At 39.3% G+C, this 23,830-nt stretch overlaps 1 protein-coding gene across 4 annotated transcripts in view; it reads left to right on the forward strand.

Annotated features, from left to right (window-relative positions):
- LOC131239914 (DNA-(apurinic or apyrimidinic site) endonuclease) overlaps nt 1-23,830 on the forward strand; it is a 150,375-nt gene that overhangs the window by 34,002 nt on the left and 92,543 nt on the right. For all 4 annotated transcript variants that reach the window (XR_009168483.1, XM_058237840.1, XM_058237843.1 and 1 more), the window contains 2 exons: nt 12,587-12,788; nt 23,711-23,789. Coding sequence is in view for 3 of the 4 variants with exons in the window: in XM_058237840.1 (XP_058093823.1) it covers nt 12,587-12,788; nt 23,711-23,789 (281 nt within the window). In the remaining variant the exon portion in view is untranslated. The remainder of the gene's footprint in view (nt 1-12,586; nt 12,789-23,710; nt 23,790-23,830) is intronic.

Consider the following 23,830-nt stretch of genomic DNA (forward strand, 5'->3'; position numbering starts at 1 on the left):
CAGAACAGGGCCAATGATGAATAGCTTGGCCCAGTCCAATTATCAAGTGGGTCATTGTTGTACGAGAGAATGGACAATTTAAAGATACTTGTTGGTGGTCCCAATCAACGTACATAAGTAGTTTAAAAGCACTTATGGATTCGAGGTTATATTTATTTGATCAAAACCATTTATATGCTGAGATTCATGGTAGATGGAGGGAATAATGCAATACATTTCTTAGATTCAGACTATTTCAAACCTTTGATCATGTCACTCCTTTCCTTACAGGGCTGCCCTTGTAGGGCTAGGGCTAGGGCTGAGCTAGGTCAGGGCTTAAGGGACTAGCCTGGACTAGGGCCAACTCTGCCTGCCCCATTGCCACTCTACGTATGTACATTATGTAGGTGTGGTGCTCTCTTGAGATGTGCTGCCCAACAAAGGGCAGAAGAGATGGTGTATGAGTTTGGGACTAGATTGAACTACTTAGGGCACAAGTGGGGTATGTTATGTGGCTTTGTGTTTTCCATTTGGTGGCGGCCCAATGTGAATATGGTAGCTGGACCCATGTTGGTGTAGGTTTTGAAGTTGGCATTGTAGGCCAACTTTGATGTCCAATGCATGGGTTGGGTTCTCAAGCCATGTTTGGATGGTTGTGGCTATGGATTTAGCAGATGTCTGCACGATAACGTGGGTAATTGATGCAGGATGATAGAAACTACCCTAAGATGCAAGATGAGAGATCAATTTACACATTAATTTCAACAACCAACATGTAAAATCAAATATAACGACATAATAGATTCGAAAATTTAGATTTGTAACATGAAGCTCCTAGGTTATCATATACGTGGTGCACAAAAATATAGAATAATTTAATAATGGCCCACTTGGAAGTAAGGACTTCCAATCTAGCCTGGGTAGTGCGACAACCTCGTGGATAGACAAAGATGCAAGCAAAATACTGGTTTGGTGAAAGTTTCACAAAAATTCAGATTTTCATTAAGGTTTCGTATTCATGGATGAAGATTTAGGAATGGGGTTTTTAGGGATTCAAAGGATCTAGGGATTATGTAGTTTTGGAGGAAAGTAAAAGAGGGAAAACTCCAAACGGGGGCCCACATGCGGCTAGGTAAAGGAGAAGAAAGAGAGGGAGGATTGAGTGGGGGTTTTAATGGGTTAGAAGGTTGTAATGGAAGGGGAAAGTGGAAGTCGAGAAGAATAATGCATTTTGAAGAATAGAAAGAGGAACGATGTACTTTGGGGAATCCACCACCAAACAAGCTTTTACCATTCCACAATTCAATTGGAAGGGAGGGTTTCTCATAAACCTTAAAACACAAGGAGGAAAAATCCTCCACACAAGAAAGCTTATCTTTTTTTTCTTTCTTCTCAATAACACCACTAGGGTTGAAACTCCCCCCACCCCCTGTGCTTTTATAATTAAAATTTTGGAATAATTACAACTATGCCACTCACTTAAGCGAAATTGCCAATCATCCAAAATAAGAAAACTAAAACTTTTATTATCATTCTCAACCATAAAAAAATCCTAAAAATAACAAAAAAACATAAAGAGAGCAAAATTAGAGTCCAAGGGGCCAAGATCTGGTGACCGGATAGCCTGATTGACAAGTTCCAACAGTCGGATCAACACGAAATAAAAATCATATGACTGAAATGGTCTCTTAAGTAGCCCACATACATGCTCCCAAAGTGAGGTCTTCCTAATGCATGTCCAATGCATGTGGGGTCTTCAAAATGGCCCGGCGGGCTCCATCTGGAACTCGTCTCCCATCCACAAAGAAAGCTACGCTGATGTGTGTGGTCGTCTCCGTCTCCGGTACACACGAGCAGGTCCTCAGATGTCCCCATTAATTCTCCCCGGCTGAGAAGAATTCGCCACCGGCAAAATAAAGCTGTGATAACACTCGAGGAGGTCAGGATCAATGCGCTGGAACTCCGCCTCTATAATCCAAGTGGTGTCTGACTTAGACCTGTTCTTTCACTTCATGAGGTATTTCTGATATCCTCCATGGCGGGTAGAGATCGCTTGGTAGTCCAGAACATCCTCGATCTCCTTTCCAACCAGGTAGTGATGGAAGAGAAGACATTGGGTGGGAAGTAAAGTCTAGTAAAGGCCATGGGCTAGGGACGGGGTTAGGGACACCATCATCTCGGATAGGGGAAAGGTTTGCAGGAGGGCTAGAAGATGTGTGGGTTGGTCACAAGGCACAAGGTCCTCCACGTCGAATGTTGCACTGATGTCCATGTTAGATGAAAGATCCACCACATACGCATTAGGGCCCACTCTTGTCAAAATTTTATATGGATTTGCATTACGGGCATGCAAGTTCCTCACGGTTCCCTGTGGGAATCGTTTGAGCCTAATGCAAACCATGATGTAGTCACCCACCTTAAACTCCTTACACCTACGATGTGAATCTGCAGAGATTTTATAATGTTGATTACTAGCATTAATGCATTTCTTGATCTCACTATGCAAATCATGAATATGCCGTGCAAATGCTTCTGCGTACTCAGATGGCCTATGTGAAATGGACATGGGTATGAGATCTATAGGCGTTCTAGGCTTGTATCCAAATACTATTTCAAATGGACTCATTCATGTGGACCTATTGATGGAGTTGTTGTATGCAAACTTGGCTATGGGCAAAACCTAATATGGTCTCCCACTAGACATCGTAGCAAATTTCCTAAGCTTCGATTGACAACCTCCGTCTTGCCATCATTTTGAGGATGGTATGCCGAAGAGAATTGTAGCTTAGTTCCCATCATGTGCCATAGAGTTTTCCAAAAATAACCCATAAACAACACATCTCGATCTGACACATTGGTCTTCGGAAAACCATGTATATGAACTATCTCCCCAAAGAATATCTTCGCCACGTTAGTGGCATCAAACGTTTTAGAACATGGGAGAAAGTGAGCCATTTTCGAAAAACGGTCCACAACTATAAAAATGGAATCGTGCTTTTTAATCATCTTGGGGAGCCCAAGCACGAAATCCATGCTAATATTAACCCATAGGGCGTGGGGGACTAGCAAAGGTGTATATAAACCGGTGTTCTGCTTCCTTTGCTTTGCCAACTGACAAGTCTTACATTGCCCTATAATGTTAGCCACGTCCTGCTTGAGACTTGGCTAATAAAAGTGTTCCTCCACAAGGGCAATAGTCTTGTCACGCCCAAAATGACCAGCTATCCTTTCAGCATGAAACTTCCAGACAAGAAAGTCATGGAGGGACGTATGGGGTATACACAATCTATCACCTCTAAACAAAAACTCACTGACCAGGACAAGCTCATTATTACCCCTAGATTGACTGTCTAACAACGATACGTACACCTCTCCAAAATTTGGGCAACTAGGATAATCTTCATTTAAATGCTCAATCCCAATGACTTCGATGCTCATGGAGTGGAGTAATGCAATCCTACGACTCAATGCATTGACATGTTTATTCTCAACCTCGTGATGGGGACATCACGCGCACACGCGCATGCACGTTGCTCCCCTATGTACGTACGCCAGAAGGAGGGCCTTCTAGTTAGAAGACGAAATTTGGTTCATTGAAGTGGGCCCGATAGTCAAGTAAAGCCCATCATGAGATCTCATGATCAGGGCCCGCTAGTCGGATTAAGTTCATATTTTAGGTTTTGCTTATTTATGTTATTTAGAATATCATGAACGCTTTAGATTTCTTTGATTAGCTTTTATTTTGGTTTACTTCATCGCCAAGTAATAGGTTGCGCACATGGTGCGAGTTTTGGGGTATAGGGTTTTCCTATAAATAGGCACCCTATGTAGTTCTTTTGATTCATTGAAGAAATAAAAATTCCTGCGTGTTTTTTTCTACTCTCTGAGTTTTGAGTTGTGGAAAAATTTAAGTGGGTGCGAAGCCCTCCCTTTTCAAAGGGCTAACTACCATGGTGCGAAGCCATACCTATCCCGATTCGCCCCCACTTTTTTCCATCCATATTTATTTTCTCCCACAAGCATTACATTTGCAAATTCATCAATAGTTGTAGCCGTTTTTCTCTCTACAACAGATTTCTAGAATCTGGCCCTCTAGGAGGGCTGAAACTTCGGTGGAGCACTACGCACAAACCGTGCATCGGATCAAGCTGAGATTTGGGGGTTTTGGAGTCCATCCCTGGTCGACTAGGGCTAAGGTGACCTTTTTCTGAATAGTAGGCCCCACACACGTGCGTCTGGGCCATTGTTGCTGTCCGCGTGCAGGAACTGTCTTCCGGTTCAGATTTTCTTATTTTACTCTATCATGTCAGTTTTTCATAAACCCTAACCCTAGATTGCATTATCCTTAATTTATTTGCCCCTTTCCTCAACATAAGGTTCCTTGAATTGGAATTCGTGAATCCCTTGGATTAGGGACTGGTTACTGTGCATGTTTGGATGATTTCTATTTCCCTTTGAGCATCGTTTGGTCCATAATTTTACTGATCCAGTCCTAGCCTGTTTAGGCCTGGATCTGCACTGATTCCCCTAGTTTGAATGTTTGAACTTTTGTGTGGGACGTGGAATTTTTATGTTATTGTTTCTGAATTAGTGTGATCTAAGCCTGAAATCTTGCATATCATATTTAAATTTCATGTTCTGCATCACCTCGGCCTTGTGCTTCAACACAAAAGTGTACTTTTGGAGAAATTGGACCCACTTGGCATGCCTTGGGTTCAACTTCTTTTTCGAGTTGAGATAGCGCGAAGCCTTATGGTTAGAAAATAAGACGAACTCCTACAGTAATAGATAATGTCTCCAATAGCGCGAGGACTGCACTACTGCATAGAATTCCTTGTCATAAGTATAATACTTTTGTTTTGCTTCATTTAGTTTTTCGCTAAAGAAAGCAATATGGTGCCCTTCCTGACTAAGCACTTCACCTATACCTACACCAGATGCATCACAAACGACCTCAAAAGCCTTGGAAAAATCTGGAAGTCACATGACAGGAACTTCAGTCATCTTGACCTTAATATCCTTGAATGCCTTAGAGGTTGCTTTAGTCTATTGGAACTCCCCTTTTTTAATGCAATTAGTAATGAGAGTCATGATGGAACTGAACCCTCTAATGAACCATATGTAAAAAGTAACTAAGCCATGGAAGCTACATACCTCATGAATATTACACGGCTTAGACCGACCATGGCCTTGACTTTCTCGGGATTTGCAGACATCCCCTCAGATAACATGATAAAATCTAAGAAGATGGCACTACTAGACAAAAACGAACACTTCTTGAGGTTGATATATAACTTCTTTGCCCTTAGGATCCCGCACATTTGCCTCAGATGGTGGAGGTGTTGTTTCTCAGTCATGTATGAATAAGGATATCATCAAAGTACACGACTAGGAACTTTCCTATGAAGGGTCTCAACACCCGGGTCATCACCCGCATTAATGTACTCGGGGCATTGGTCAGCTTAAAAGGCATGACTAGCCACTCGTACAACTCATCCTTCGTCTTGAAGGCTGTTTTCTACTCATTACCCGGGTGAATATGGATATGGTGATACTCACTCTTGAGGTCTATTTTGAGAAAATTGTGGCATTGGCCATCATGACCAATATATCGTCAAGATGTGGTATAGGAAACCAGTACTTAACGGTTATCTTGTTGATGACCCTGTTATACACACACATGCCATGTGCCATCCTTCTTGGGCATCAGAAGGGCGGGCATGACACATGGACTCACTCTCCTGAATGAACCCTTTCCTAATAAGCTCATCAACTTGCTTATTGAGTTTCGCATGCTCTGTGGGGTTTATTCTGTAATGAGGAAGGTTTGAGAGAGTCAACCCGGGGACAAGATCAATGGTATGCTGGATGTCCCTCATAGGTGGAAGCCCATCCAGGAGGTCGTCAGAAAAGACATCACTGAACTCATCCATCACTGAAATCACCTCACCAGGCAACTCTACACCAACCTGGGGTGTAGCCTCTCTAATCACGAGGGCATACACCTCCGAATCCTCTCCAGTCTCTTTCAAATTCTTTTGCATTAATGATATGAAGAGACTTAGGTTTGGGCTTCCTCGAAGTTCCGAGATCACCCTTCTTGGTGATCTTCTTCTTATCCGGTATGCTCTTGAGTGGAATAGGAATCGATCTTATTTTCTTGCCCTCAAACATGAATGTACAAATATTCGATTGACCGAATATTGTAACGTCCAAGTCAAATAACTAGGGCCTACCCAAGATGATGTGGCCGACATCCATGGAAACCACGTCGCACCACAGCGAATCCTGATACGACCCAAACTGGATAGGGATACAACATAGCTGTGAGATCGGAATGGAGGACTCATCAACCCACGACACTCTGTAGGGCTGAGGGTGAGACTCGACTTTCAAGCCAGTTGATTCACGGTGCTAGTAGAGACCACGTTGGCACAACTGCCACTGTCCATGATCACTTTATAATTCTTTTCTCCACACTTGGTATAAGTGTAAAAGATTGTGTTCCTTCGCCAATTATCATTTTCTTTAGCTTGGGCAAAGGCGCATCTGACTACTGCGAGAGTGTGGGTCTCCTGATCATCAAACTCATCATCACTAGCACCGATATTAGGCTCATGTTCCTCTACATCGCAATTGTCCTCGTCATCCTCATCTGCCTCATCTATCATAAGAGCTTTACCTCTTTCTTTGTTTGGGCATTCCTTTGCGAGGTGACCATAACCATCGCAACGGAAACACTTCATGTGCTCCCTTCCCTTCGAACTAGTGCTGGCTAGACCCTTACCTTTAACATCTCTGTTATAGGTGGGAGCACCAGTTGGAGCTTTGGTCTAGCTCCTAAGGTTAGGTTTGGCTCCTTGAGGAACAACCTTGCCACGAGAATTATGAGATCCAAACCGCTTCATGGTCGGTTACACTAGGTATTGTTCAAGCTTCTCTACCCTAAGGTAGGCCTCCCCCAGTGTACCAACATTATGAGGGATGAGCTCACGCCTAATCTCAGGGCGCAGGCCCGTCCTAAAACGAGACATGGTCACAAGATGAGACTTATCGACATCACATCGCATCATGTAGTCATTGAATCTCTCGATGTAATCTGATATAGACATTGACCCTTGCCTTAGGGATTGCCACTGGTCCAAGAGGAGATTGCTGTAGGAGAGTGGGATATATTTTTCTTTAAGAAGTTCTTTCATATCAACCCATGATGTAATGAGTTCATCTCCACGCCGCTCCGCCTTCCGTTCTGTATTGGTCCAGAATAACGTTACTTGACCTGTCAACTTCATTGTAGCGAACCTCGCTCGACGATGATATGACATATCATGCCACTTGAAGAAATCGTCCATGTTAGCTAGCCAGTCAAGCAAATGCTTCGGGTTCAACTGACCATCAAAACTGGGAGCATTGACTTTGATGCTCTTCATAATAACTCTTTCCTCAGGATTGTAACGATCCCACAACTCTCTACCGGATACGTGGGCGCGCGGTCTTACGTGACCTACTCCCTGACTAAAGTTCTATTAAGACCCCTAATGGGTTCTACTGGTATTGAACCCTACTCAACTGGGTCCTCATCCGCTGGCTCTCTTGCCTGAGACTGGTGGTCTTCCCAAATGACGGAGGTACCGTGAGAGGTAGCATCTAGCTGCATAATACGCTGGTCGTTGGTAGTCAATTGCACGACAATGGTCTTATTGTGCATCTCAATGGCTGTCAAATGACTGTTAATATTTTCAAGAGCCTCGGTAATCTGATCCGGGTTCATGGTAGGGAATAGACCAAAACCACGACCTGTTTGCATTTGCATACACTAAACGACCCTAATGAGAGACAACCTAGTTGAATGTGTACTATATGATGAATGCTATGCATAAAAAAACAAGATTTGACGACGATCAATGTGATGCTATATGATGCACATGTGTTTTATATATGATGACCCTTAGTACCTTAAGCTTCATGGACAACCCTAGAATGATTCTAATAAGGCTAAAACTAAAAATTCAGCAACTACGTGTCTTAAAGTCACTAAATTTGAAAATTCCAGCAATATATGACTTTGGAAATACCCAAGCAGAAAATTCAGCAAGCTCTATGCGACTAATATGCTCTACTATAGGTATAGGAATTTTGTCGAATACCTACCCTATGCTAGACCTAAGCTTTGATACCAAATTTGATGTAGGATGCTGGAAACTACCCTATGATGCAAGATGAGAGATAAATTTACGCATTAATTTCAGCAACCAACATGTAAAATCAAACATAACCACATAATAGATTCAAAAATTCAGATTTATAACACGAAGGTCCTAGGTTATCACATACACAGTTCATGAAAATAAAAAATAATTCAATAGTGCCCCACTTGGAAGTAAGGACTTCCAATCTAGCGTGGGTAGTGCAACAACCACATGGATAGACAAAGATGCAAGCAAAATTCTGGTTTGGGAAAGTTTCACAAAAATTCAGATTTTCATTAAGGTTTTGTATTCATGGATGGCGATTTAGGAATGGGGTTTTTAGGGATTCAAAGGATCTAGGGATTAGGTAGTTTTGGAGGAAAATCAAAGAGGGAAAACCCCAAACGGGGGCCCACACGTGTCTAGGTAAAGGAGAAGAAAGAGAGGGAGGATTGAGTGGGGTTTAAATGGGTTTAGAAGGTTGTAATGGAAGGGGAAAGATGAAGACGAGAAGAAGAAGAATATCTTTTAAAGAAGAGAAAGAGGAAGGATGTACCTTGGGGAATCCACCACCAAACAAGCTTTTATCATTCCACAATTTAATTGGAATGGAGGGTTTCTCACAGACCCTAAAATAAAAGGAGAAAAATTCCTTCATGCAAGAGAGCTTCACTCCTTTTTCTTTCTTCTCAATAACACTGCTAAGGTTGGAACCACCCCCCCCCCCCCCCCCATGCTTTTATAATTAAAAATTCGGAATAATTACAACAATGCCACTCACTTAGGTGAAATGACCCATCATCCAAAATTAGAAAACTAAAACATTTATTATCAATCTCAACCATCAAATAAATCCTAAAATAATTAAAAAATATAAAGAAAGCAAAATCAAAGTCCAAGGGGCCTAGATCTGGAAGATCTGGCCCAATGGCCTGATTGACAAGATCCAACGGTTGGATCAACATGAAATAAAAATCTTATGACTAAAATAGTCTCCTAAGCAACCCACATGAATCATCCCAAAGTGATGTCTTCCTGATGCATGTCCAATGCATGTGGGGTCTTCAAAATGGCCCGACGGGTCCCATTTGGAACTCGTCTCCCATCTACAAAGAAAGTTGCATTGATGTGGGTGGTCATTTCTGTCTCTGGTGCACCCGAGTAGGTCCTCTGGTGTCCTCATCAGTAATCAAGCTGAGATTGTGTAAGATGGGAGACACACATAGTCATTTTGTTGTACAAGTGGCTGTAGGCAATGTTTTAAATAATGACGATATCTACTGATATATCTTGTATCCCACCCGTGCGATACAAAACGCACAGGTAGTGTTGATATATCCCACATGCTCAATCCAGTGAGCATTTTTGGACCGATCCCTTTTTTTGTTGAAATTATTTTAAATCAGTGTCAAATGGTTACAAATCCATTGGTTTTTCATGTTTTGCATGAAAATCATGGAATTTAAGCTCTGATTTCGATATCCATTGGTTCTTCATGTTCTCCATTTTTTTTTTTTTTAATTTTTTTTTAAAATTTTAATTTCTTCATCCAGTTGTCAATTGAGACTGATTTTGAATTATTTAGGAGTATTTGATGAAATGATCATCACATACACTCTAATTTTGAAATTTGAGTGTAGGTGGTCCAATTTGGGGAAAAATGGGGAAAATTCGAAATTTCCCCAATTTCTCCAAATTGTTTGCAATGTTGCACTCCAAACATGAAATCAAGCATCTATGAGGATGGATCTACTAATTTGTTAAGCCCTTGTCAATTTTCGAAGAATAAAAATTATTATTTTTAATTAAAAATTAATAAAATATTATTATTTTTAAAATTTTCCTTTAAACAACTGTCAATTGAGACTAATTTCAAAGTATTTAGGTGTGTTGAATGAAATGATCGTCACATATACTCTAGATGTTATGCATTCAATTTGATTATTGTTGCATTAGTTTAGTCAAACAGTGTTAACTTAGGACCCTATACAAAGGAAACCTATTATGTGCACTTCTTTTATAAGATGTTATGATTTAAAAGTGTGTATTAAGGTCTTTTTTAACAATCCTTGAAGTTTCCTTGAAAAATTCTACCAATTTCCCCATGTTTCCCAAAAGTGTGATAAATTAGTCGATACAAATGATATATCCCGATCGATAACTGATACGTATCTGTATCCCAAGGGTGCGATATTTAACGCGATGCCGATATTTCGAACACTGGTTGTAGGCTAAATGGGTTGGTGAAGATGAATTCTGGAGGCCCTGTGAGTTTGACTTGTGACATGCGTCATGCTCAATAGTAGGAGCATCTTGGTTGGCTTGTGGTACATGTAGATACCCACATGGTTCTTGGAGGGCGAATTACTCGATCAACAAATTTGGGCTTTGACTAAGCATAGTAATGCAGGGGCATTTTCACACGGGGCTAGAGTGGGGTTGCCTGTGGGATGCAGGGGCACACTCAGGGTGGGCGGCCCGTGTGAGGTGGGTGGCTTGTGTGAGGCGGGTGGCTCGTGTGAAGCGGAATCCATGTGAAGTGGGGCCCATGAGGGTTCGACCAAGGTCCTAACTCATGCGATGTGGGGCTTGGGCTATGAGATAAAGGGATTGATTCGCCATGCTCCATCAGTTCGAGCTTTTAGAACAAGTGGTTAATTGTGCTGCATCAGATTGGTATCAGAGCGGGAGGTCTCGTGTTTGAGACTCTTCACCTAAGGTGATTAATGCAGGGGCATTTTCACACCGGGCTCGAGTAGGGTTGCTTATGGGATGCAGGAGAACGCTTGGGGTGGGCGACTTGTGTGAGGTGGGTGGCTCGTGTGAAGTGGAACCCCATGTGAAGTGGGGCCCACGAGTTTGGCCAAGGTCCTAACTCATGCAATGTGGGGCCTGGGCTATGAGATAAAGGGATTGATTCACCATGCTCTATCGGTTCGAGATTTTAGAGCAAGTGGTTAATTGTCCTGCATCACACAGGGATAGTGAAATGTGGGACTTGAGGAGCTTGGAACCTTGGGATGTGTTAGAACATTAATGCATCCTGAGTATGTTTGGGTTGGCACTTGATGGGCCTTGCCAAGTGGTTGGTTCACGTTGGCAATTGGCATAGGTTGTGCGTTGGTGAGGTCAGATAGATTGCATTGAGGTGGGCTGGTTTCGACATGGGTCTATATCGGGGAGCTGCAAGTGTGCAAGTTGGTTTGAGAAATTCTACGTGTGATACTATCCCTTCAATGTCTTTCTGATTCCATTTGGGCCACATCGTGATGTATGTGACATATCCGTGCCGTCAATCCATTTTAACAGAACATTTTGGGGCGTGAGTTGAAAAAAGAGGCAGATCCAACGCTCAATTGGCCCACACCAAAGGAAATAGTGTTTGTAAAACGTCCACCATTGAAAGATGTTTCTTTCACCAGGCCCACATCGAAGTTTAATTGTCATATAAACCCTTCATAAGGTCACACAGGCATGGATAAGGGGGAAAACACAAATATCAGCTTCATCCAAAGCCTCTAGGAGCCCCAAGAAGTATTTAACTGTAGGCGAATGATTTATCACGGTTTCCTGTGGTGTGGTCCACTTGAGCTTTTGATTTGCCTCATTTTTGGGCTCTTGCCCTAAATGAGGCTGACATAACAAATGAATGGTGTGGATAAGCCACATACATCACAGTGGGCCCTACATTCATTTGATAGCCGTCCTCAATTTTAGCGCTCAATAGTTAAGCAATCAACATCTGCATCAGAAGTGATGCATTATTTATTTAGGCAGATAATTATTACCCATTTACAAGGTAATTACCTGTGAGATGAAAAATCAAACAGGCCCTAAGAGGATGATGTATATGATGTATGTTGGTAAGTTGATTGTGGAATGTTTTATTGGTTAATGCTTCTGGAAAAGATGTGGATGTTTTTGGAGAAGGCGTCCATATTTGGAGTGTTCTTTTCAGATTGTTATCCAAAGATGCCCTTGACTCATTTTGGTTAAATTATTTGTCAAGATTCAGTGTTCAAGAGTAATTTGTTAATAATTTTCGTGGATTGTATGGCACCTTAAGTTCAATTCAAGTCTTTTGGAGATGTTTGGGAGACATGTGGGGGTTTTCTCCATGTGTCTTCACTAGGTGATGCAAAAGAATAGTTTTATGAGGTTGGTCTTCTAGGTTTGTATGATCCACTGTAAAGTTACTTTCCCTACCAGCAGGTAGAGTGATCCCATTTGTGGTGAAGCAGCACTCATGTAGAATTTGATCTAATTGCTATTGTGCCATAGAGTTAATCTTTATTCATTTACGTGGTTTCTTCTGCTATAATGTTGCTTACATCATATTTTCTATAAATTTATCCTGGTAAGTAAATACTTTTTCTATAGATGTTATTCTGTTATTGTACTTCATTCACTATTGGCAGCTTTGAAGCATGAGCCAGATGGCCGGGTAATTTTGGCTGAATTTGAGACAATCCGTTTGCTAAATACATATGTACCAAACAATGGTTGGAAAGAGGATGAGACTTCATTTAAAAGACGAAGAAAATGGGATAAAAGAATATTGGAATTCGTTCTGCAATCTTCAGATAAGCCTTTGATTTGGTGCGGGGACCTGAATGTTAGGTAATTGCTGCTAGCTACTAACTTTTTAGCACAAATGTTTTTCTTGTCTTTTCTTTCTCTTTTTTCAATCTAATAACTCATGTTGTTTTCTTTGTAGCCTTTATTCACCTTGGAATTATGTATATTATTATGTGCTTATTCAAGCCGGTTCTAGACTATTTGTTTTACATGATTTTCTTATTAATAAATGGGACACCTAACCAGGATGATTGCACCAGTTTCCTTACCTAGTGAAGTGTACTCAAATTTGGCACGTAGCATAATGATCCATGATTTGGACCATTATTCATGTGGATCGATAGAGGTCCCTTCCAATGTATAAAGAGGCTCAAAACATAAGTGAGTACTAAGTGATAATTCATAAAATAATGAAAACAATATTACAAAGAATGTCATCTCACTAGTCAATTACTAGCATAATGAAAATAGTATTGCCCATGGTTGCACGACCTTACGTTCTTGTCATCATCCGGCTTACGCTATGGAACAGGTGCTACATATCCATAATAACTACAGCTAGAGGGAAAGACTATGTTAATGAAACTCGAGGCCAAGGATGACTGATCATGATCCTTACTGGGCATCTATTGTGTTGACCTTGAGTAAGAATATACACCGGTGCTAGATGAAGGCCCATTGCCACTAGGCCCACCATTGTCGTACTTGTACTATGGATGCCCTTGGCACTGCTGCTCAGAGTAAGATATGTACGACAAATAACTCGGATTTGGATCCAGATGTTTGTATCCATATGAAACAGATCGACTAAGACTGGTCTAATATGAAAGTGGCTCAACATGCTCCCTATACTGTCTATGGTCATATCTATATTCGTATCCATATCTGTAAGCAATTTGATGTCCTAGATCTCCTGGTGTCCATCTTCTCTAGTGCCACAGATGCTAGCCTCCCCATGATCCTCTCCCTTGGTTGGTCGTATCGTGCCTCAATACACTTATAAGTTCTGCATCTTTCACCCCGTCGATCCTCATCGGCTTCACGATCTGTAATCGATATTTTGTATAACACCAAAAGCAAGTGCATCATCATCATCATTATTGCCATGATCATCTATCTTGGTTTCGCTGCTATTCGCACTCTCTTGTTGGGTCAAATCTACCCTCTCCCGGTCCAAGATAGCTGCATGACTCTCTTGCTGCCCTACACATATCACTGAGTTGTGCACCTTGATTTCTTCACCATTTTCTTCTACCTGTTTCTTTCTTTGTTTTAACCAACGTAGAAGGGGTCCTTATCGTAAATGTTGTTTAAGTTTATTGGACAGAAGTTGTTTTCCTTAACCAGATTTGCCACACGCCTTGCATTTCGTAATCTAGCTTCATTTTGTAGTGCATGTAGACGAGTCGATCAAATGTCCTGGCCTGCAATCTATTCCTATTCTTCGAGTGGATAAGTATAAAACAACTCTAGTTCCTCTTGCAACTAGAGGACGAAGTTGTCTGGTTTAAAACTTTAATCGCAATTGTCTTGAGAGCCTTTACACTTTCTCCAAAATGTATCCACCAATCAGCCATATAAAAAATAAAAAGACTTGTGTTAACAAGACATCACTAACAAAACACTTCTACAGTAAATAATAATGATAAAATATAAGTTTCTTACTTAGAAGTGTCTGAGAGATTGCCATTTATGTAAGTGCATCGGAGAAGCTTCCCTTTGTGTAAGTGCATTGAAGAAGTTGCCTTGGTGAAGTGCACAAATTTCTAGCTATGAACATTACACCGAAACATTTATATTATTTTAAGCACCGAAATAACAAATGAAAGACAACAAATTTAAGACTTGTACTAAGTTCATTCAACACACTTATTTGCGTATTTGTGTCGAGCTTAATCTCTTAATCACGTTCTTTAGTCCCATACTAACCTCATGATCCTCGACACATGAAGTAACGTATTTGTATCTTAGATTTAAATAATATCTTGTATTACAATAAGGAAAACAAAGACTTAAATGATCCCATCGTTAAAAAAACTGACTTATAATTATCAACAACAAGTGCTTAATAACCGAGAGTTTACCTACTGCATTAAGATCGTGGTGAAGCTAATTCTTCCAACGCATGTTGTTCAACTTTCAGTAATTTGTATATTGTCTACAATCATGACAAATAACTAGCTTCAATTTATCCATGACATCATAGAGGAAGCCCTGGTAGATATCTCGTTGGATTCTATGAGACGGACTCTCATCAGTGGTTCCATCACCTGGAGGATATTTGCGACATTCTTTTAATGTTGTTGTCCTTAATGGTCGCCACAACCTCAACCAGTGTCTCCGATGTTTTGTACCCAGGTTTTGCATTCAATCATTCCTAGAAAGCAAACATCTCGGTGATCTTGCTTAATGCTACTTGATGGTTGATGCTACTGCAAACCCTCAAGGGTGATAAAGTTTGTTACAAATATGGTTGTCACATGCTTTAGTAGCTCTCCCTTATTCGCGAATTTCCTCAATATGATAGCTAGTTGGTTATGCTTGTAGATGAATGTCGTCATCTTTCTTTTTCAATCAATTTTGTGACACGCTTATTCTTTCTAATATCTTCTAATATGAGATCGATGCACTGTGAAGCACATGGTGACTAGAATAAATGTCTCTTCACTATCAACGTTCTTCCCGTAGACTTATATGTTGGTTCGTTGTCTGTCACAATTGGCACCACATGCTCTTCTCCAATCTTATCCACCATCTTATCCATTAGGGTGAAAATATTGGCGGCATTTTTTATTGCTGCCAATGCATCGATTGATTTGTGGAACACCGTTCCCAAGTGACAGTATACCATGAAGTTGTTCATGCTACGTCGAGTTGGGCCTGTCCAACCATCGCACATGATAGTGCATTATCAGGTTTGCCATATGGGTTTAAAGTTGGCTAAATATGCCTTCACATCTAGATACTCTACGTTTGTCCATTTCCACCTAATCTCATTAATTGTGGGTAGTTTTTTAAATAGTTGCGCTATGTAGTGTGTAGCTTATGCTACGTGGCGTAGCTTAGCCATAATGCACGTAGCTCATGAAAATAACTCAAGTCATGTGTATCCTATGCTACATGCTAGTTTTGCATACGCTACACACTACATAACCTATGGTACACGTTGCGTAGTTTACGTTACAAGTTATTTTTCACTAAAACATTAAAATCAATTAATGTTTTCAAGGATTTGTTACGTTTTTCATTTTTTTTTTTTTTTTAATAAAAAGTTATTCTTTTAAGTGTTTTTAGTAAAATAATATAAGTAGTAGTATTAAATCAGTTAGGTTGCTCTTCCTTACCTTAATTGTTAATCTTTGCCTACTTTTCCTATTATTTTATGTTGTGTTTGGTTGCACCAAATGTCATTAAATTTCATTATTGATTGGACTAACTTGGTGCAAAATATCATGGAATTTCATGATATTGGCGCAATCAAGCACAACCTTAGCTAAAAATCTAGTAGTAGTGTGTGGCTTATGCTCCATGCTATGTAGCTTAAGCTTTATGCCTCAAAGGGGTGAACGTTACACTACACTCTATTTGCTTTTTAAAACACTAGTTGTGGGTGCCTTCACTCCTTAGATTGCCTCTGCCGTAGCATCGATCACCACTAGTTAGCATGGGGAGTTGGCAACATTTGAAGTTATGTTGCCATGTGTGAATACCTTGGTTGTTGCCCTACCAAGCTTCTTAACAACAGTTCTAGTCCACATTTATTTTATCCTCATTTGTTTTGCTTGTTTCCTTCCTAAACAAAATTGGCACATGATGGTCTCTTGGTCTTCACCACATTTGCATCATCGGCTACAAGGGGGGAACACATGAAGAAGTCTCTCGTAAGTTGAAGGCACATCATAATCCACTAAACGTGGCCCTACTCCCAGTCCCATTCCCATTCCCACCGATGCTCCAACAGCTCCCCCACATCATGTACAAACCCCCTACCACAAAACATGCACTAATGCTCTTCATCTTTATGAGCAGTGCGCATGCTCTCTCCAAGCCACTGTGACCTTCTGATTTGAATCTTCATTGGACTCAACATTTTCGTGCTCACAAACACCCATATAATTATGATTAAACACCTCTTGTTTGGTTGCATCAAGATCATCTTGCTACTTATTTTGCGTGTCAATTTTTTTTTTTTTTTTTAAAGGATACATGAAAGCTTTTTCCCCCTTAATATTTCCAAACTTTGTTGCATTAGGTGCATTACCTCTCTTGGCACGTTGTTGCACCCCATGCCTTGGCTTTTTTGATGTGTTAAATGTTGTTTGAGTCAGGTGTTTCCGCCAATTAGCTCTAACGCAGTAGTTGCACTTCATGGAGTACATACCACCCACCCTCTTAGAATGTTGTCATCCAATTTTCTCATTTCTCACTACTTACTACAAGTCTACAAGCTACAATAGTCAACACCACCCAATCCCCAAATTTCTCAATACTATAGTTTAAAGAGTAAAAACTCTCTAGTCTAAACTAAAGTCCAAAGTGTAAATTGTAAACTAAAATCTAAAGTCTAGTAAAGGCTCATTTAAAGTGTAAAGTCTAAACTAAAATTGAAATTGTGAACTAAAGTGTAAAGTCTAAACGAAAACGAATCAAGCTCCTCACCTGCCTAAGATATAAATGTATAATCATTATGCGCATATTCCAAGTTCCAACTTCAAGTTGAAATTAAATAGAAACAACAATTGTACATCAAAGGCATGAATTTGTACATCTATTCGTCCTACATCTCTTGCAAATTCCCAACCATTTACAATAAAGGGCGTGTTTGGGAGCTTGTAAATGGAGGTAAATGAAATCCATTTCACAATTACACTCAAATCAACTGTAAATGGAATCCTCAATTATGTTTGGTAGCCTATAAATAAAATGCATTGCAATCTAAATATTCTGTTTGGATGGGAGTAAATGGAAGGAATTGGAATGCATTGGGATTCGTCAATACATTCACAGGAACATATATGATATCCCAAATCAGCTTGAATATCCCAAATTAATGTACATACGTGATATTTGACAAAATGATTGTAATAAGCCAATTGAAATGTCTACTATGGCAAAAAAATGAGGAAATTCTCAGCCTTGGGTGGACCACAATGTTAAGGATCACAAACAAGCAACTTGCAAATGTTTTTTAACCTTCCACTCAGATGGCCAACATTTGATGGTTTGGATCATTCTTTTGTTGTGATTTTAGTGATGTTGCCGATAATTGGATTGTTTTGGAGTATCATCAATGAGCCATGTGTAAGGCGGTTAGGAGCATAACGACACCTTTGTTTACTCGTGCAACTCTCCACGGGAGCCAAAAAAGGCATTTCACAACAATTACTCCCAAATCTTTCCTCTTCCCCCGGATTTCAAATTAGCCCCATTTACTCTCAATTCATTTGCTCCTAGTTCCATTTATTGACATTTACTCCCATTCAAACGAACCTCTTACTCCATTTACTCTAAAATCCTCCCATTTACTCCTATCCAAACGACTCCTAAATATTGAACCAAAAATAAAACAAAAAAACCTTTTTTTGGGGATTTTTCATGACAGTCACTATTCATGTGTAAATCAGCCGCAAAAAAATAAAATAAAATAAAATAAAATAAAAAATCTGATTAAAATGCTTAATCTACTCATGAATTTGTAAGTGTATTCATCCTACATCTGTTCCAATTATTTACAGTCAATATTGAAAAAAAAAACTTTTTTATTTTTTTGGGATTTTTCAGAAAAAACACAAAAATGCAAAATTCGATTATAATGCCTAATCTACTACATGAATTTGTACATCTATTCATTCTACATTTATTCCAACCATTTACAATCAACATTGAACAAGAGAAGGAGGGAGGGAGGGTTTTTCATGATAGTCATTGTTCATGTGTTTCAACAAGAAAAAAAAACAAATACAAAATTGAATTAAAATGCATCAAAATTGCTCGGATATTTAGAATTCAAAACAATTACAATTCTGGTGCATGATATGTATTGATGGATAATGTTGGGATATAATATTGATCTCTGTGAGTAGTACATTCCACAATGTACCTCACTTGTTTATCAGCTTTGATTCTCATTTTACCCATGGATAAGTATCAAAGACCTAACTCCAAGTGGATTTGAATCCCAATTCAAAATGTCCACCTTCCATTGCACTCAACCAACTAGTAGTCGGTCCCACAAATTTAGGACCCCCTAGTTGTTGTCATATGAAAATACAATCTCAAATCTCTCATTTTGAACCGGCCTCTTGGAGGCTTGATCTAAATGTCTCTCATTTTAATGTTAAGTGACTACTTACGTACCATGCATTCTTCCAAGTAGGCAACACATCATGTGTCGGATTGGTTGCCAGATGATCGGATTTGCCACATATCCAACAGATGGTTGCACGAAGCGCTTAGTGGGAACAAATTCATGTGCAAAACCCGGGAAGTGTCTGTTTCAAATTGTTAGCAATTAAAAATAGCTAGGATGTGGGATTAGAAACTAGTTGGAAGCAGTGTTCGAAATATTGGTATTGCATTATGTATTGCACCCCTGGGATACGGATACGTATTGGTTATCGCATGAGATATATCGGTTGTATCGCGTAATGTATCGCTGTTGTTGGAAACATGGGGAAACATTGGAAATTGGTCGATTTTTTCAATGAAATTTCAGTGATTGTTAAAAAAAGAGATCAATACACACTTACAAATTAAAACATTACAAAAAACAAGTGCACATGATAGGTTTTCTTTGTATGGGGTCCTAATCTATGCGTTGTCTAACTGAATTGATGCAAGTAAATTAAAAGTCTATTCATATAATTTATAAATGTAAGAAGACATGTGAAAACACAAGCAATACATTCAAAAGCAAAATAAGAATCACTAGATTAGGTTACATACATGTTTGATTTTGATTGTTTTTCAATTTTCCGCAACTCGGTCCTTCTCCTCCAAATCTCGAAATTGAAGCTCCCAATCCATGATTTTTCATACAAAACATGAAAAATCATGGATTTTTAGCAATTTGACACTGATTTAACATGATTTATAGAAAAAACGGATCGAAAAAGAAAAAAGCTCACCGGATCGAACACGAGGTATATATCCCACTACTTGTGCGTTTCGTATCGCACAGGTGGGATACAAGATATATCGTGGGATATATCGGTCGATATCATTGATATTTAAAACATTGGTTGGAAGGATCGTGAAATAAGTTTGACATGGAGTTGATACATGAAATATTGTTGCCGGATGAAAGCTAGCACCGGTTGGTCAAAAGAAAGATGTCCTAGAACATGGGGTCACATAAGTAGGTATGGAATAGGAAGAAGATCATGACCTCGAGCAAGATGAGTTTGTTGACTATGATGTGGTATTAGAAACTAGTTGGAAGGATCGTGAAATAAGTTTGACATGGAGTTGATGCATGAAATATTATTGCCGGATGAAAACTAGCACCGGTAGGTCAAAAGAAAGATGTCCTAGAACATGGGGTCACACAAGTAGGTATGGAATAGGAAGAAGATCATGATCTCGATCAAGATGAGTTTGTTGATTATGGCCACATACAAAATGAAGTTGCTATTATGCATGTCCAAAGGAGTGGTTGAAATTAAATAATGAATGAGGTTGTTGGCCTGTTGCTGTCCACAAAGAAGGGATTAAAATTATTACACCGAAAATAATTCCCCATCTTAGAATTATTTTAGCCTCCTCTTCAAATTGTTTCACTGTCTTCTATTAGGCCATTCCATGATTAGAGCTTCACGAGTAATTGAAGATGGATACTAATTGAAATAAGTATGGAACTCAGGCTGGGGAATTAATCAGATAATACTAATTCAAGAAAAGAAAAAAAGAAAAAGAAATAGTAATTAAAAATGAAGAGTTGATCCCAAAGTGCCAGAAATGAACCTTGCTTCGTGTAGTAACAAAATAGGATGCAGTTTTGAGATGGAAGGAAGAGGTCTAGTTGTCATTGATGTAAGACAGTGTTTTAAATAGCAGTAGCATGTTGTGTAGCGTTCAACCCTCTGTAGCGTGTAGTGTAAGCTACACAATACTTCTATTTTTTAATTTTCAAAAAAGAAAAATATGATAAATAGTAAGAAAAAAGCAATACACACACACATGCACATCCACAGATAGGCACACCATAGTGGTCCCCATGTGGGCCACACCATAGAAAACAATGCAAATCCACCCATTCACACACCTCAGTGGGCCCCACGTGGGCCATACCATTGAAAACAATGCAAATCCACCCCTTCACACACCTCAGTAGGCCCCACGTGGGCCATACCACAGAAAACAATCCATATCCACAGAGATATTGAAAAAGAAATGAAAAAAAATGATAAAGAACAAAAAAGCGCACAACAATTGGCATTTTAAAAAGGAAAAAAGATGAGAAAAAAACTCAAAATAACAAGTTATTTTCATTGTACATCGAAAAAAAATTCAAAAAAAAGAACGAGCGTACCTATTGTTGTCTTAAGATGAGATCCAATTAATGAAAACTTTAAAATTTGAGGCTCTATAGTCGACCGTAACCGGAATTGGGGAAATCTGATTTCTCCGTCATTTCTCCAATGATCATGAAATTGCACCAAATGGACCTCCTTATAGTCTCCAACAATCGGCTAAAGAAGCCCCTTTGATGGGCTTTTGGATCGCAATATTGAAGAGGGGGGTTTCCAAGGGTTTCGAATACCCTGTTTGATCGTGGTTTTTTGTTTTTTGTTTTTTTTTTTTAAATTTAAAAAATTGAAGTTTAGTGGTTGTGGTGTGAGTTCACCACTGTTTATAAGAAAAAAAAGAAAGAAAAAAAAAAAACCGCAGCGTAGCGTACACTATGACCCCTGTAGCGTACGCTACAGGGGATTTACGCTATTTGATATGCTACGTAGCGCTACTGAAAACACTGATGTGAGAGACATTGTTATGAACAAGACCTAAGGACTATCCTTGTTATCTAACGGATATTGGATATTGGCAACCATATAGGTATGTGGTAACCAATTGTTCGTCCCAAATTCTTGTAGGTTGCAGAGAGAGGGGGGAGGGGGGCTGCAGAACTAACATTAATTGAGAATATTGTGGTCTTCATGAGTAAATGATGAGAAAGTTGATTTTCTCCGTTACGAAGATTTTGAAGGAGTCAGCATGAGTAAATAAAAGGAAAACTGATGATTTTCTCCTTTACAAAGATTCTATGCAAGGAGTTCACTGCATAAATATTAAAACATGGTTATAAGGTATAGTTCCACAAAGTGTGAAGGGAACTTGCTGGTGGTTGGACATGGGTATGGGAGCTGGGAGGCATGTGTTTCAAAATGTTTGCAATAGGAAGCAGGCAAATAATCCGTGCATAACCTGAAGAGGGACTGTTTCCTGGGCTAGGTGGAAAGTTTCTGTAACTATAGGATATAGGTGTCTGCAATAAATCTTAATTAGGAAAGGAGCAAACGTGCATTTTCATTTCTGTAATCCAACTCTAGGAAAGAGTTGCAAAAGACTACCTTTGAATATGTAAGGTGAAGATAATAGAGAACATCCCATTTGCAAACATGTTGATGGTATTCTTAGTGTTTTGAGAACCAGTGGACATCCTACAAGTTATGGATTGTTGGGAACTTGGTACACAACTTCAAGAACAATAGTGTGATAAGAAGGTCACACTTAAACCATAAAAACATGGTCTTTTCTAGATGCAGAAATGCAATAGAAAAGCATATACCAACATATCACACACACACACACACACATTCTATTAAACCATAAAAACATGGTCTTTTCTAGATGCTGAAATGCAATAGAAAAGCATATACCAAAATATTATTCTCCCAAAGTGTAGTGCTTCTAGCCAAGTACTCTTGCATATCCAGGATATTTTGTGAGGTGGAGGCACATGGTTGGCCACCTCTACTTCAGTTAAGCCTCTTAAGTGGTTCTGCTCAAATTGCCTCTGGCATTCTTTGGTGAGTTGCACCTCAATCAATTTTATGGATCTCTGTTTCATAGAAGAAACCAACTTGCCAAACTCCCAAGCTTTGGAGAGAGGAAAAGACAAGGTTAATGGAAATGTTGCACAATTTCTCCACAGAAACTTTCTTTTACGTCACCTCATGATTTATTATTACTATTTTTTATTGTTTAGGACGACATTTTTCCCTCTTTACATATTTTGGAAAATTCCTATTGGTCGAAAAGATTCAGTAACATAAATTTCATAGAAAACATTCAATGTATCTTTTCTGTTCAAAATATATTTTGTGGATTTATTTGTAAACAAAAAGTTCGGCTGAATGATATTTGAATCAGAACTTGTTCACTCTTAAAAATCTAAGCATTATTTATTTCCAGATTACACATTTCCTCTCCTAATTATGGAATTCAAATATTCTTTTACTTAAATTGACTTGCGATTTAGCCTAGTTAGTATACATTGAGTGATGTCAATTAAATTATAGAACTCAGCTTCCCTTGGCAATCCTGTTTGTATTTTATCACATTGAGTGTTGATAGGTTTACCTAATCGCCCTCGTTCTGTAAATTTTCCGACCAGTAGTATGCTTGAGGATGGGTGTTACCAATTCACTGTAAACTGGGATGTGTCTGTACATCGATTTCTGAGAAGTAGGAAAGTTTTGAACTGAGATTATAAGTCTATACTGTGGATTTACTCTCAACCTTTCATGTTTATTCATGTATCTATGCCAAACAATTACTGTATCTATGTGACCAGACATGGCACATGATATTGTCCAAAAATGATAATGGTCAATTATCTGTTCTTCGTTCTGATTCTAAATCGTCTTCTTCTTATTTAGGCTGCTATTATTAACACATGGGATGTAAAGACGCTCTTGTCATGGAATCCTCATTTTTTTTTCCCCTGTATTGGTTATTTCCAGTCACCAAGACATTGATGTGAGTCACCCAGACTTTTTCCGGAATGCCAAGTTAAATGGTTACATTCCTCCAAACAAAGAGGTAGGTGTATTTCATATCCTGTCATGTGTGATAACAATTTC

Source organism: Magnolia sinica, chromosome 3, assembly GCF_029962835.1.
Source record: "Magnolia sinica isolate HGM2019 chromosome 3, MsV1, whole genome shotgun sequence".
NCBI classification, from domain to species: domain Eukaryota; kingdom Viridiplantae; phylum Streptophyta; class Magnoliopsida; order Magnoliales; family Magnoliaceae; genus Magnolia; species Magnolia sinica.